General features: G+C 41.5%; 1 protein-coding gene across 1 annotated transcript in view; it reads left to right on the top strand.

The window, feature by feature from the left end:
* Nucleotides 1-11,978: 11,978 nt before the first annotated feature.
* Nucleotides 11,979-17,328, top strand: part of LOC126092662 (nuclear receptor subfamily 2 group F member 6-like) — a 217,890-nt gene continuing 212,540 nt past the window's right edge. The window contains exon 1 of the mRNA XM_049908384.1: nucleotides 11,979-12,006. Within this exon, the coding sequence (XP_049764341.1) occupies nucleotides 11,979-12,006 (28 nt within the window). The remainder of the gene's footprint in view (nucleotides 12,007-17,328) is intronic.

Genomic DNA, 17,328 nt, shown 5'->3' on the forward strand with positions numbered 1-17,328 from the left:
ATTATTAACGTGAGTATTGAACTTTAATACATAAACATGGAAATTTAATTCTAATTAGTTCAAGAACCTAAAATAAGATCCGGAGTCCGCTCAACAATTTCACTATGTACTCTATAGATTGTTTAGCCGATTAACGAAAAATCTACAGATTTGAGTACAGCGACAACAAGTATATCGAAATCAAAATCCACGGAGTCACAGAAGTGTGGCCGACCAAGGATGGAATTCGAGAAAGCAAGTGATCGAAGCAAAAAAGGAAAAGCCACTAACTAATTTACATAACACAATAAGCAAATTGGAATTGTCGTTGACTCAAATGAGCCTTCGTTCTTTTGATGCCTCTACTGCTGACAGTATCGTCAAAGACAGTCATCAGCGCGAGCTATTAAATACAGAGCGGCGTTAAAATTGTCAGCCTCTTTCCAAGTCATTAAAGTGTTTGCTGATAAAGCTTTGTCTGATGTCGTTGAAGGAAAGTTATGTAAGTAAAAGTAGATGCTTATCTGAAATACAAAAAACAAAAACGCTCTTATCTATCCCGCTTACGAAAAAATATTAAAAGCCAAAGGTAGGTATTACACATCAGATGCACACATAATGGCCATCCGCTGCGGCCGAGCAGTTCTAGGCGCTTCAGTCCGAAACCGTGCTGCTGCTACGATCGAAGATTCGAATCCTGCCTCGGGCATGGATGTGTGTGATGTCCTTAGGTTAGTTAGGTTTAAGTAGTTCTAAGGGACTGATGATCTCAGATGTTAAGTTCCATAGTGCTTGGAGCCATTTGAACCATTTTTTTGATACACACATGAGACTGTGCGGAATTCAGTGCACAGCCACTCGTAAACCATACATCAGAAAGAATTTTATATGTTGAAAAGGAAAGGTTGATACTAAAATGCTGTTTTGATGCTTCTTCGGGGCACAACGAGTACAAACAAAAGTTTACTGATGGAAGTGATTCGGACGCTAATGGTCTTATAACTTCTGTAGTTACATTGCAACTAGTATCCGCAGATAATCTCCTGCAAGAAAAGTAGTGATACGGAAAAGCCCTATGCCTTCATCACCTCGTTCATCACCTCGTTTTTGTAGATCTGTAATGCTACAATTTTTACATGAAAATGTAAAGACTACTTTAAACGAGAAGAAAGATACCGACGACCAAAAGGCGTCTCTGCGTTCTTTTCAAACCGTTTGCGGGGGAAAGAAATAATAAAACATTTTGGAATGGTTTTCACAATGATTGATGGAAAGGTCTGTAATGCTATAACATCTGCTACATCATCTTTACGTGCTATTCAGTTTGTTACCACAGTCACCATTTTTTGTGAAAATACCTGCACAAGATTGAAAAAGCCTATGCTGTACAATATCCAGAATTAAACATTACGTCAAAATAGTTTAATAATTTCGATTTTGTGAAAAATATAGTGATTAATGTTTCCAATTTTCATTGCGGTTTATCAATCTCACACGCACGAATTCTTTGCTTTGAGTATTTTCTTCACTTTGGGTACAAACTTGAAAGTAAAAAATGGCAATCCCGATCAACAGAAGAGGAAAAGTGTTTCGAGAGTTAGAAAAAAAAAGTTCAGAAGGATTTTCAGACCCGGCTAGGGCTTTTTGTCGATCGCCCAAAATTTGGATACGGGTACTCCAATGATGACAATACTAATCGTCGTTTTTTGAGAGATCATCAGTGTTTGCTCCAATCGTAGGGCCGGACGAAGATTTCATTCATCAATTTCACTTTATCTTGCAGGTCATGTCATGTGGTAAAATTTCGAAAATTTTGTCATCACACTGTGGAAACGTGTGTAGATGATTTACCCTGGAATTATATGTCTGCGACATTTCAAAAAGTCTTAAGGCACGGTGCTTAAATAATAGAATCAGCGATATTAATAATAGGCCAGTTATCTGAAGATGCTCAGGATACGAAAAATAAGGAAATCAAAAAATATCTTGATGGTTTTCCAGAAAAACTTCGTGCGTAAATACAATTGAAGATGTATTTCCTGGTATCTTCGGATTCACTTATTTCGAGCTTGAGAAATAATGGAAGGCAGAAAATATACAAATTTTTCAATGGTCGCCTTAGAGGTTTCAGTTTTTACTGATGATGAGAGCACATTTTTTTTTAGAAATTTCTTATAATCTTGACTCTGACTTTGTATTATAACCATTATTCGTCATCTTTAATTTTGAAATTATAATATGGAATTCATAATCAGCGGCCTCAAAAACAATTACACTGATTTAAATGAAATTCCAAACAATTTTGAATGCAATGGCCGGTCATACTGGATCTGCTTTGTTTTAAAAAAATTGGACTTACAATATCAAATTCGTAATCAGCGACCTCCATAACCCCCACATAACAATTTACGTTTAAAGCTAAAGCTTTCTTCTATTTTTGGCCAACTTTTCTGAGATCCAGACCACTGTGCCACTGTCTCCGGCAGCGCGTTACAGAGTAGAAATGTAATTATGATTTATTCAGTTTGTTACCACAGTTACAATTTTTTATGAAAATATCTGCACAAGATTGAAAAAGGCTGTACTATACAATAACCAACAATAAATATTACGAGTCCCCCCAGAACAAAGAGCCGAATGGTGTGTTTGTCATCGGCTCGGAAACACCAGTGTATAGCGTCGTTGTGCCGCTCTTCCATTGCATTAAGTGAACCCATACGCGAAGTGCATACCGGCCAACTCTTCGTCATTAAACGTATCCAAGTACTGCTGAGCGTCATTGATAATGCACAACTTACAGTGACGGAAAACAAAATCCTAAACAGAACTGAGCAGTACTGAAAGCATACGTTAGGGCAATAAGTTAAAGCGGGCTTTTCTGTTGTCAACAGCAGATACCGTGGGCGAATGGATCAAGGCACACAGCACATACCGTCAAATAGTTCAAATGGCTCCAAGCACTATGGGACTTAACAACTGAGGTCATCAGTCCCCTAGACTTAGAACTACTTAAACCTAACTAACCTAAGGATATCATACACATCCATGCCCGAGGCAGAATTCGCAAATGCGACCGTAGCTGCAGCGCGGTTCCGGACTGAAGTGCCTAGAACCAGTCGACCACAGCGGCCGGGGCACATACCGTCGACAATTGGACTATTGCGGCCAGCCGGGTGACCGAGCGGTTCTAGGCGCTACAGTCTGGAACCGCGCGACCGATACGGTCGCAGGTTCGAATCCTGCCTAGGGCATGGATGTGTGTGATGTCCTTAGGTTAGGTACGTTTATGTAGTTCTAAGTTCTAGGGGACTGATGACCTTAGAAGTTAAGTCCCATAATGCTCAGAGCCATTTGAACCATTTGACTATTGCGAGCTACTTTCGGTGTAATACAAATGCAAGGCTAATGGGGGCAAGAAACCAAACGAAGTGCAATAACTCCATAACGAGCCACCGGAGACTTTAGGTCCTTATACAGAAATCCTGACACGGTTTCCCTGAATAACCTCTGAAAATTAGTCCGTGGAGTTCTGGTTCACCCCGTAAATCTACAGACGCAAACATCAGACGCTACAAGGCAATGGTAAACAATGCGGTACTACATGCTGTTGAGACGATAACACTGGGAAGATATGGTGCAGGACAACTAGGGAAATAAAGAATAATACTGGGCTCTAAAAAAGATGGTGAGGGATGGATGCGAAGACCTAGGAAAGAACTATACTGGAGCATGACGACTGTGTCGGGTGAAATCAAAGTGGAAAGGGGAAGATTTGCGACACTCGTGGTCAGAGCGAATAGGAAAAGAATATTATGCAAATTCAAGGTGGCGGTTGGGGGAGAGAAAGGAAGGGAAAGAAAAGGAACTAATGTTGTCAGCTGCATTGGGACAATATGCGGAATCAGCGGTGACGAGTGAAAAAGTGTGCCGGATCGGGACTGGAATTCGGGATCTCACGTTTACTTGGCAGCTGCGTTAACCACTGCGCCACCCGGACACAGGGTTTATCGCAAATGCGCGGACTTTGTCGGCACGGTCCCCGGCCCTCTCAAATACCCACCTAGCGCCACCTATCCACAGGCCCGTCCATGTCCTCCATGCTCGCTAATTTTAGATTCCCATTGGAGGTCGACCGTAAATGTGCATCCCTACTGAAGGTTGTAGACTCATTACCTATCGAGGAAACCAATTACATATGAATGCGTGTTGTCTATTCTTTCGGATATGTCCAAAAGAACAGACACCGCGCATTCATACAGGAAGAGAATGACGAAAAGTGCATGGAAAACAATGGGGAAGACAAGAGCAAAGTCAGCTACAATGGGGGTTGCTGAACTCAGAAGTCACTGTTCGAAATTTGTAAGTAGGCTGTTTAGGTTTCTATGTTGGTATCGCCACGTAGCGCCCTGTATGAACATCACAGACTGTGCTGTGTGAAGTCTGTGGCTGGTTGGCATTGTTAGAATATTCGCTATTGTAGTGTTGGGCGCTTGGATGTGAACAGCGCGTAGCGTTGCGCAGTTGGAGGTGAGCCGCCAGCAGTGGTGGATGTGGGGAGAGAGATGGCAGAATTTTGAGAGCGGACGATCTGGACGTGTGTCCATCAGAAAGAGTAAATTTGTAAGACTGGATGTTCAGAACCGATATATATATATATATATATATATATATATATATATATATATATATATATATATATGACTTTGGAACACTATTAAGGTAAATACATTGTTTGTTCTCTATCAAAATCTTTCCTTTGCTAACTATGCCTATCAGTAGTTAGAGCCTTCAGTAGCTATAATCCTTTACTTAGCTGGCAGTATTGGCGCTCGCTGTATTGAAGTAGTTCGAGTAACGAAGATTTTTGTGCGGTAAGTGATTCATGAAAGGTATAGGTTATTGTTAGTCAGGGCCATTCTTTTGTAGGGATTATTGAAAGTCAGATTGCGTTGCGCTAAAAATATTGTGTGTCAGTTTAGTGTTGATCAGAATAAGTAAAGAGAGACTGTCTGATTATGTCCAGTTCTGCGCAGCTGTTTGAAAATCAAATAACGTAAGAGGTTTATCAGCACAGTAATTCATAATTTTTCTCATGGGATATTTCAGACGTCGACCCTTAACCGAGGATACCTGATATACCTGAGGATATCTGATTTTTTCTTGTAGTTTGTGTAATTAGTGTAGCTATTGTTTATTGCTAGCGCGTAATTGTAGAGAGAATCTTCTTTGTAGTTGTAGTTTTTCATTGTTGTACTGTAAAACAGATATGGCATGCATGTAGGTTTGCACCAAGTATTTCGCAGCTGTGCTTGCAATTAATTAGATATTATTTTCAGTGCTATTTTAATGTGTTTTCTTATTTTAGTCTTCAAATTGTGCTTTTCTGGGTTACCGTGTGAAATACTGTGACAATTATGGCGTGTGCAAAACGTAACACTAGGCTCCAAAGCAAACTGAGAAATGACAGTGAAGACGAAGTAGTGTGTTAGCGCCACCGTGAAATGAATTAACTAATGTTCAACATTGTAATTTGGTAATTGTGCGTAGAGAAATGGACCAGGCGGCAAATAATGGTGTAGACAGTGAAACAATAAGTGAACAGGGAACCAAGTACACATCGACCAGAATGCCAGAGATCAACGAAGGTACAGGAGGTGGACAGAGAGTTACCAGTGAACAGACAGTAGAAGAGAATACCGAATATCATGAAAAAAGAACGTTAAAGAAAAGTGAAAGGATGAAGAGCTTCTGGCAGAAAAAGTGGTCCCTGTGTTCCTAGAGAGGCCGTAAGAAGAATAAAAGGAAGAAATGATCTTATTCACTATTGTGGTGCATTAGCAAGACCTTTTTGCACTGCAAAACAAAGGCTGCTGGCTTTCAGTGAGCAGCGGGGTTCAGACGAGTTCCTCGATGAGGTAATCCGGCCCGCTTCACAGAGTCCGGCAGGATATAAACGCCATGCGTGTGGAGAGCGGCCTGGCCTGTGATCACTTATGCGGGCTGCTCGCGTGCCGCAGGAGTCACTAAGTCACTGCGCCGGACGTCACTAATTCAGGCCCACGTGGCCGCTCCCACATCAAACATTCACTGCAGCCGCCCATTTGCAGGGCGCCGGCCCAACAGACGCAAACCAAAACCTGCATCGATCACTCCCGCCAGCAACTCGTTGACTCTGCAGCAATGGCCTCTTCCCTCCTGCCACGTCAGGTCCCCCACACGTGATCGGTGCCTACACGCCGCGCTGTTTGCCCTAATGTACACCTGCCGCAGAGACATTACAAGTCGTTTATGGTTTCAGCTGTGAAGGGATAGATATTCCATGATGCCGACATACTATCAACTGGAACAGTGGTCAAAACCATTATTTTATTAAAAGTTTATAATCACACTTTTTTTCTCAAATTATTATCAGTTTCGGTACCAAGTGCCATCACTAGGCCGTCCCGCGATCAACAATATCATAGTGTACAATTGAAACATTGTTTAGGCCGGCCGGCGTGGCCGTGCGGTTCTAGGCGCTACAGTCTGGAGCCGAGCGACCGCTACGGTCGCGCCCGCATCTCGCGGTCGTGCGGTAGCGTTCTCGCTTCCCACGCCCGGGTTCCCGGGTTCGATTCCCGGCGGGGTCAGGGATTTTCTCTGCCTCGTGATGGCTGGGTGTTGTGTGCTGTCCTTAGGTTAGTTAGGTTTAAGTAGTCCTAAGTTCTAGGGGACTGATGACCATAGCTGTTAAGTCCCATAGTGCTCAGAGCCATTTGAACCAATTTTTCGCTACGGTCGCAGGTTCGAATCCTGCTTCGGGCATGGATGTGTGTGATGTCCTTAGGTTAGTTAGGTTTATGTAGTTCTAAGTTCTAGGCGACTGATGACCTCAGAAGTTAAGTCGCATAGTGCTCAGAGCCATTTTTGAAACACTGTCTAGAAATACACTGATCACTTCCCGTGGTATGCTGCCTCTGGGCTATGCAGGCCCACTGTGGACTCATTGCCTGCATAGTCCATATCTCACATTGATTTCGGGGCGCATGCGCAGGAAACAGTGGCGTTTTGTAGCACATGTGTTTCGGGACGGTTTTCTCAACTTATCACCAATACCGTGGACTTATAGATCTGTGTCGCGTGTTTTCCCTATGTGCCTATGCTATTAGCGCCAGTTTTGTGTAGTACCACGTTGTGTGACACCACATTGTGCAATTATCCTTAATTTATGAGCAAGAGTGTAGTAGCGGCCACTCGGAGAGCCAAGCTAAGAGGGGCGCCAGGGGCAAGACATGCATACAGTGCGTATCACAATTAGTGGCAAGAACTGACACGGGTGAAACTGTACCAATGAAAAGAGGGAGAGGCGGGTCAAATGAAAGGTCGCTTGTGTACAAAAATATTCTCTAACTGGCACTGTATGGCGGACATTCACGTGGCCTTCCATGGAACCTCGGTAGTAATCGGCCACGTGAACATTATTGGGCCACCTGCATCCGTTCATAGTGTTTCCCAACAGCGATGGCATCTTACAGCAAGATAACCGAGTCACAAGGCCAGAATTGTGCTACATAGCTTTTAAGAGAATAATAGCGAACTCAAGTCGATGTCTTTGCTACGAAATTTTCCTGGTCTGGACCCGAGGGAACCTTGTGGGAGGTTATCGGGTGCCATCTCCGAGCCCACTAATTACTGGCCCGTAGTTCAGGGGAACTGTGTGACCTGTTCGTAGATATGAGGTATCATATACCTCCAAAAACTTGCCAAGCAGAATCGCTGCTGTATTGCTTTCCAAAAGTGGACAAACACGATACTGAGCATGTGATCGTAATTTTTCGGCCCACCAGTGTAGTTCTTTACAGTAACAGGAAAAATAAATCATTTAGTAAGTGCGAAGACGTCACGGAGATGTTCAGCCAATTCCAGCAGCAGAAGCTGCAAGAGAGGCGTTCTGTATCTCGGTATGGTCTACTGTTAAAGTCCCCACAGCGTACGTTCCTAGAGGAGTCGACAAATATGTTGATATCTCTTACGTATCTCTCGCAAAAAGACAGTGAAGATAAAGAGAGACTTACCAGCAGCCTTTCTTCTCGCGAACCATTCGCGACTGGAACAGGAAAAGAGGAAATGACAGTAGTACACAAATATCCTCCATCACACACCGCAAGGTGGCTTTCAGACTATGAATGTAGATGAGCGAGACTGTAAAAGCAGCGTGCATGTATTACCCTAGCGCCGGGCGGAGTGGCCGAGCGGTTCTAGGCGCTTCAGTCTGGATCCGCGTGACTGCTGCGGTCGCAGGTTCGAATCCTGCCTCGGGCATGGACGTGTGTGATGTCCTTAGGTTAGTTAGGTTTAAGTAGTTCTAAGTTCTAGGGGACTGATGACCTCAGATGTTAAGTCCCATAGTGCTCAGAACCATTTGAACCATTTTATTACCCTAGCATTAAACCTCTGGCGATGGAAAATTTGCCGGACGGAGAATCTAACGCAGGGTCCCGGTCCGTCACAAATTTTCAGTAGCCCCGACATATTTATCTGACTGAGATTTCAGGATACCTGAACGGTTTGCACTCTAGTCATTTGATGTAATGGCATCTTCACTGGTTTCATCCTTAATCACACATTTATTTAATTTCGGTTCATTTTTTTTTACAACCTACGACTGTTGTATTACCTACATATTTTTTTAATTTTTGTTATCTGATGTTGAACACATATAGTAGACGTCAGGATGTAACGAGGAATTGTTTTATTTTTTATGTCACAGTTGTTGGATCACGACTATAGAGGCATTATGTATTCAGTTCATCAGCAGATTACTCGGCCAGCCGGCCCAGGTGGCCGAGAGGTTCTAGGCGCTACAGTCTGGAACCGCGCGACCGCTACGGTCGCAGCTTCGAATTCTACCTCCGGTATGGATGTGTGTGATGCCCTTAGGTTAGTTAGGTTTAAGTAGTTGTAAGTTCTAGGGGACTGATGACCTCAGAAGTTAAGACCCATAGTGCTCAGAGCTATTTGAACCATTTTTACTCGTCCACGAACCATAGTAAATCACGAAACTTTTATATCAAAACGTCGCGGGACACCGTCGAATACATTGTCTCACGGCGGCACGACGTTGTAAAATATTCTCCGGTTTTACTCTCTTTAAGGGGGCGAGCATTCGTTTGTCTACTTCTTATCCGTTGTCTAGTGATTAACTACTGCATACAGAATTTAGGCCTGGTCTGTAAGTTCGGCAGAAAGCTCGTGGTGTGTGAGCCATTAATGACCTATCACCATCAATGTGTCACATCAGGAAGATATTCTTATGGTTTCTATTCTATCATATTTCTAATTTTCAGTTCAGCTTAATTACATTAGTACTCGTACGATCTTAACCCTGGAGGTGTATCAAACAAAAACAAAAAAGTTCCTGTATTAATCGTATATGAAGTATCACAATTCAGAAAACTTCCATTGCGGCTCTGTTGTACTCTCAAAGGTCAGAACGGGCATGTTAATTTCATATCGCAGAATAACGAGAGGGTTATATGTACTTTTCGGCTATTGAAATTCAGGTAGCGTTCGACGTTCACGGAATGCTATCACCATTCACCCAGTCCGGAACCGCGCGACTGCTACGGTCGCAAGTTCGGATCCTGCCTCGGGCATGGATGTGTGTGTGATGTCCTTAGGTTAGTTAGGTTTAAGTAGTTCTTAGATCAAGGGGACTGATGACCTCAGATGTTAAGTCCCATAGTGCTCAGAGCCATTTGAACCATTCACCATCAAACAAATAATGCATATCTCCTACAACATGCTGAAGAATCAGAGCAAAAGCACGGGGAGAAGACTGCTGAAATGCTTCTTCGTGCGCTGTAATTAGTCTGATCTCGTCTTGGTGTTTCCGGTGGTAGCGTCATCTAGGAGGCTGGAATATACTCGTATTTCTAGATCACTTAATACTGCTTCTTAAAGCTTTCGAAGTAGGCCTTCGCTGTGTAATTGGCGCCTATATTCAAGCGTCTGCCAATTCATTTTTTTCCCTATCATTTCCGTGACCCTCTCTCGTGAGGCAAACAAACCTGCGACTATTCGTGGTGACTTCCTTTGAACATGTTCAACATTCTCTGTTCGTCCTATTTAGTACCAGAGCCTCACACTTGAGCAATTTTCTAGGATCAGACACAAAGGGTGTTTTGGAAGCAATCTTCTTCGTAAACTGACTGCATTTTCCCAATATTATGCCGCTGAACCTAATTCTACTAAGTGTTTTACCTACGACTTCCTCTGCGTGATTATTTCATGTCATACCCATACAAACTTTTACACTCAGGTATTTCTATGAGTTGACAGATTACAGTTGTGAGTCACTGACACTGTAGTCGTGAGAGACTACGTTTCTCCGACATTTGAAGTGCCCAGTTTTACATGCCTGTACTTTTAAAGAAAATTGGCAATATTTGCACCACTTTGAAATCTTATCGACTTCTAGTTCGATGTACGTGCAGCTTTTCTCAGATATTACTTTATTATAGATAAATGTATAATCTGCAGAAAGTGTTGGGTTAGTATAACTGTTTGCCAGATCATTGGTATACAGCATCAACAGCAAGGGCCTCAACAAACCCTCTTGGAGCACCAGTGAGTTTCCTGTGAACAGTAGCGCCTCACATTATGGCTCTGCCGACGCTGTGGCCTAGTTCGCACCATATTGTTAGTTCTGTTCGACGATGTCCATTCTAATTGTGTTTTATATCTCTTGACGGTGCCACTTTGGCTTTATTACAGAAGGATACGCTTTGAACAGATCTGAAGATGATCGATACAGACGGAAATCTATTACCTGAAGGCAACTTTTGTGACCGTACACCAGAAATAAACAAACTCAATGAGTGCTTTGTCTTAACTATGCTGTCGACGGCTTTTGTGCAGGCATTTACCGCAATACTTTGGCATCCATTCTTTGTTTAATGTATAGGGTCGATGGCCACAATCTAATACCATACCATGCATACTTTGTATCAATTTTTGAAAGTCTGTTTTTTTCACTAGGGCCTCTCACCTACGGTCTTATTAAGCTTCATACAAAGTTATATCATTATTAGAGTTTTGTACTCACAAGTCAGTATGGCAAAGTTTTCAAACAATAGATTGTTCTGTCTACCTTAGATATTAGTAACTGGTTCAATGTTTAAGCTACTGAAAATTTTGGTTTACGTTGAGTATGAGCTGCCTGATCGAATTCTTCAAATTTGGTTGAAGGCAGCGTTGTAAAGAATACTGAGATACCTACAGAAAAAACCAATAAATGATTGAGATGAAGTATTGCACCAAGAAGAACCTAAAGCGTATTTCTTGGCTCATAAACGAGTATATTTTCTCAAACATACCATCGTAGACTACATATTATTTATGCCTCACATTGATAAATACTGTGTTCTGTTATCTTTGATATTTCATCTTCCTTGGAAGAAATTCGATCGAATTGTATCTATAATTTCCATCTATTACAATACAGGTTTATAAGGAAAATAATACCCAATCTTGAGCAGCTATTTATAGCTATTTGTTACAATAACAAGAAAGGTGTAACTGAAATGTGATCAGTGAAGACGTTCGTTTGCGCCATAAAAATGAAGTAGCAAAGCTTCTAGAAAATAAAAAAGACACAATAACAGGCAGCAAAGTGAGTTCAGTTCAGTGTAATGACTTTGGAAGCCAGCCGGTGCGGCCGAGCGGTTCTAGACGCTACAGTCTGGAACCGCGCGACCGCTACGGTCGCAGGTTCAAATCCTGCTTCGGGTATGGATGTGTGTGAGGTCCTTAGGTTAGTTAGGTGTAAGTAGTTCTAAGTTCTAGGGGACTGATGACCTCAGATGTTAAGTCCCACAGTGCTCAGAGCCATTTTGACTTTGGAAACCTAATGGACAGTTACTTTACCAACGTTAAGAGGACTTAAAGTACAAGTCACACCTAAATTCCAACGTATCTCGATCAAATATTTAATAGCCAGTACTAAGATTGCACTAACCATGCGACAGTTGTCAGCTTGCGAGCAGAGTGAGTTCACTAGCAAAGTCTCGAAACTAATATCCAAACATAGCAAGCACGAGAAAAAAATCGTCGGCTACTGTCAGGTAAGCGGCGTACAGTACGAGAGATTAACAACAAACTCAAAGAGAATGATGTCATCACTATTAAAGCAGGCACTGGTCGTCATTCACAGGATGAATACGAAATGAAAGTATACGAATTTTTCGCAAAAAAGAACATCACTAAGCTTGACAAGTACCCAACTATTTAATTATACACATTATTAAAATGACTCATAAAATGCGGTACTATTTTCACAGAAAAAAATTCAAGATTGTGTAGCAATCAACCCCTGTACACTAAAAGTTACAGCCCAGCCAAAGTTTCGTGAAGAGGATAGACCAGTTCCTCCAGTTATTAATAGCATAAGCAATCCTGCGTATTTTCTAACCAAGAACTGCATGTATTTGAAACTGAATTCACAGTCACAAACCCCAAAGACTTAGCAAATCAGATTAAAATCATTAAAATTCCTGCTTAAGGGAAATTCGTTTTATTCTGCATTATGAATCTCAACACAGCCGTTCCAGTAAAAGAAACGGTAAACATTATTCAGAATATTTTTTTAAAATACGGTAAAGCCAATTTGTTCGAAACGTAAGAACTGACTGAAATTCTACATATGGTGCTATTGAACAATTACTTTTCATTTCATGGGAAAATACAAAAAGGTGTCCTAGTTATGGGAAATTGTCTTGCGAGACCACTTGCGAAAATTTTCATTAATCATGTAGGCAGGGAGGTTTTTACTAAACAAAAACAAAAGCAGGTCGCTGATAAAATCTTATATTGTAGACAACATGTAGATGAAACATTGGTTCTTTTTAACGGTGGCACTGAAGAGATAGGCTGCTTGTACCAACAACTATTTCTCGATTTAAAAACAGCAAATAGCAATTCGAAACATAAATGTAGAATTCATAGGAAACTTACGATATTGGATGCGATAGTCAACAGTTGCTCTTATCACCCTATTGCTCATAGAAGAGCGTTCTTCCTATCCATGTTGAATCACATCACGTCTTCCGTTATAAAAAGGCGAAATTGATAAACAACTAAGAATATTAGAAACCACAGCAACAAATAATAGTTACGATTTAAACATGATTAATGAAATGTACCAGAAGAAGCTGAAAATGAAAAAAAATCAGTAGTAAATGATGAACTCACGCTAGCTAGAGAAGTAAAAAACGAAAATTCAAAATACATTGTCATGCCATACATCGGAAAGGTTTCGCATAAAATAGCACGCATGTTTCGTAAGACCAACATTCGTGTTAGTTTACATACCGACAACGCGCTGAGCAACATCATCCGGCATAAAATATAGAAAGGCCTGCCGTTCAGTCAATCTGGCATGTATAAAATAACTTGTCAAAACCGCGAGAAGTTTCACGTTGGCCAAATCGGGAGAGATTTTAACACACTTTCTAAGGAGCACGTCAGACAGAGTGAGAATAATCCATTCACATTCGATACGCATCTGAGAGGGAACAGCCACTCCGCATTAGATATAAAGAAAACAAAAATTTTGCATAGAGTTGATAAGGGAGAACCATGGACAACGTCGAGGAAGTAGAAATATAAGAATATTTGAAAAAGCACCCAACACAAAAATTAAATGTGCAGACAGATTTGTGAAACAGAAGGGTTTGGACAATTTTAGCCATACCGGTACTTTAAATTCCATATGAACAAATGAACAAGAGGGACTACTTTTATTACGACGAAATCTGGCAGTGTTGCCGAGCCGGAATGTATTTATGTATGGTAGACTCTTATGTATTATATTACTAGTACTTTAAATGTTAGATTTGATGTATTTTTTAGTAAAATGAACACGAAAGATCATTTTTAGAAGGCTCTTAACAAAATGACTATATATTTTATGCAGTAACAGCGAATGTAAACAGTTTTAACAGTTTAGAGATTTGTGAGTCGTAGGATTTTTTTCAGCTGTAGGGATACTTTTGTTACCATAATGACGATTGACACTGCTGTAAGGCTATTTTGTGTTTTGTGTGGAGACAACCAGTTTAGAGACCACTCTTAATACTAGCAAAAAAAAGCATATTCTTTAAATTTTGTAATAAAGCATCGAAACATTATGCTAGTTGATTTTAGCAGTAATGTTATTGTAAGTAATTTTAATTTCTATTCTATAATATATCAAAAATAATGACAGACACACAATGTTGAGCCACATGACCATATACGTAGACATTCGATGAGTGAGCGCGCGCGGACGCAAGTGTGTGTGTGTGTGTGTGTGTGTGTGTGTGTGTGTGTGTGTGTGTGTGTGTGAGCGAGGTTTTATTAAAAGTCTTTCATCATTCTGGACCCACACATGAAGAATGTTTAAGTGTCATTTTTTTCTCCTTTTCTTTACAGTGGAGAACGATCTTCTGTTTTCCGTTTTCTAAATACAAGTGGAGCGTATGGCGACCTTTGGCCTGTTATATGGTTTCGTGCAGTATATTAAAAATAGAAGTGCTTACATAGGAAAGTGTTAAGGAACATGCTGTATTTAAACACATGGTACGTTGGTTTAAAGGTTAGTTGTGAAACGACCGCTTGGAACGTTGTTTTCACCAGCTTTGTGCAACTCACCCGTAAACTAAAGTAACACACGTGTCTTGATAAAAGCAAGGAAACCATTTGATAATCAATGCGTAAATTAGAAAGTGGTAACGGTGTTTTTTTTTTTTAAATAAACCAAAGGAACACTGTAGTTGGTTGTTTTTTGTGCTACAAACATTCTGTATCACGTATCTGCCAGGTTTCTCCAGTAATGTCATTATTTGACAAAATAGCAGATCAAGGAACAACTGCAGGTGATCAGAGAAGAAACGCAACAGAAATTGAGTTACCAGCAGGCCGGCCTTACGTTGTCATACATGGTTGTCCAACAGGGGAAGAGAGGAAGGGGGCGAAGGAAGCCTCTGTCACGCCCAGCTGTCCACCAGCCTCGCCGACGTGACATGGAGGGGCGCTGCAATGTATTTTGCATGCTTATGCGTTTTTCACAACGCTCCCTACACCACCGCCTGGCTAGGACTGCAAACTTTGCCACGTCTTGCACACAAAGAACACGAGTGACAATTTTGAGCCGGGTGGAATGCAAAGTCATCGATTGTCGATCAGTCAAACGTGGCTGTCGAACGGCCAGGTTACGAAGGAATAAAGAAGCAGATGGAGGCGAGACGAAGGACAATGCATGCGGTACCACACGGCAGCATCTGCGCGGTCCAATTATTTACGGCGCCCCTGAACAACAAATGATGCGGAAATAACAGACTCATTCAAGCCCTCTAGACGACTTGCAAATTTTAGTCCGGCATTTGAATATGGGGGTGCGAGCGGTGATAAACCACATTTAAAACTGTGGCGCAGTCGTGCCGTATGTTTTAAGTCAGACTATTTTTAAATAAAGGGATCGCTCGATGTGGAAATTCGAATGTTTCATTAGAAATATAATTTCATCATTAACCTCATGATCATCATCATCGCCGCTCTGATGCAAGCCATTTATATATATACGACTACTTGTAGAAGCTGCAGCTTTTACTATTACTGTCCAGTCAACACTACAGATACTCAGAAATATTAACATTGCTTAACTTCATTTGCTGAAATCATCATCATCATCAGCAGCAGCAGCATCACCATCACCATCACCATCACCGTCGTCGTCGTCGTCGTCGTCATCCGTTCAGCATCCACTATTAATCGTGGAACAGCGAAGAGAGGAAATGTTACATTGCTACTAAATCATCGTAAAGTTTATGCCTCCACGTGTTATTCAAAGGAAATCATAAATTATAGATTATGCATTACTTGATTATAATTATTAGAGCGCCAGTATGTTGTCCTAGACGGCGAGTGTTCATCAAGGGTATCATCATTCGGATTTCATTACGAAATATCGTATTCATGATCCATGGAACTAGTATTAATCTAATCTAATCTAATCTAATCTAATCCAGGGAAGTGTGATAAGACCGCTGTTTTTCTTTTGTATGGTAAGGTGTCGAAGTTGAATGGCTGTACGAAGATACGACTTAGACAAAATTTCTAGTAGGTATGTTGAATGTCAGCTAGCTCTAAATGTGGAAAAATATAACTTAATGCGGATGATTACGAAGAACAAACCTGTAATGTTCGGATACAGTATTACTAATGTTCTGCTTGACACAGTCAAGTCGTTTAAGTATCTGAGCTCGTTTAAATATCTGAGCGAAACATTACAAAGCGATATGAAATGGAACTAGCGTGTGAGAACTGTGGTAGGGAAACCGAATCGTCGACTTCGGTTTATTGGGAGAATTATAAGGAAAGTGTGGTTCACCTGTAAAGGAGACCACATATGTAGAACGCTAGTACGACCTATTCTTGAGTACTGTTCGAGTTTTTGGGATCCGTACCAGGTGAAATCGAAGGAGGACATCGAAGCAAATTCAGAGGCGGGCTGCTAAATTTGTTACCGGAAGGTTCGAACAACACATAAGTGTTACGGAGATGCTTCGGGAACTCAAATGGGAATCCCCGTAGGGATGACGACGTTCTTCTCGAGAAAAACTAATAAGAAAATCTAGAGAATCGGCAACCGAAGCTGACTGCCGAACGATTCTACTGCCGCCAACATACATTACGCGTAAGGATCACGAAGATAAGATACGAGAAATTAGGGCTCTTACGGTGGCATATAGATAGTCGTTTTTCTCTCGATCTGTTTGCGAGTGGAACACGAAAGGAAGCGTTTAGTAGTGGTACAGGGTACCGTCCACCACACACCGTGCAGTGGCTTACGGAGTATCTATGTAGATGTTGATGTAGAAATTAAGTACAAAATGTCCTGTTTTACACTCTATTGTAGTCGTAAATTTTACGAGGGTTTAGTAACATAGGCTTAAAACGGCATTTAGCCGTTTCTGTATATTGTGTACTACACGCACGCACATTGCTCCTGCATGATTTGGTGATGTCATGTATTCACCATCAGATTGTCGGATCGATCTTATTCTATCTCTCGGAATGCAGCGAAGACTTTTTTCGTCCATCTACACTATTCGATCGAAAGTATCCGGACACCCCAATGTAATGCAGAATTATCCACTAGATTTCAAGAGAGGTGGGCAAAAGCAGGCAGGCGGCACTGTGTTATCAGCAGAGGAGAGCATTAAAGGCAGAATGATTCCGTCAGGGGAGCCCAGTGTCCTCGAACGTGGACTAGTCACTGGATTTCACCAGAGAAACAAACGCACCGGGGACATTTCAGTCCCTCTAAAG

The sequence above is a fragment of the Schistocerca cancellata genome, chromosome 7 (genome assembly GCF_023864275.1).
Source record: "Schistocerca cancellata isolate TAMUIC-IGC-003103 chromosome 7, iqSchCanc2.1, whole genome shotgun sequence".
Taxonomy (NCBI): Eukaryota; Metazoa; Arthropoda; class Insecta; order Orthoptera; family Acrididae; genus Schistocerca; species Schistocerca cancellata.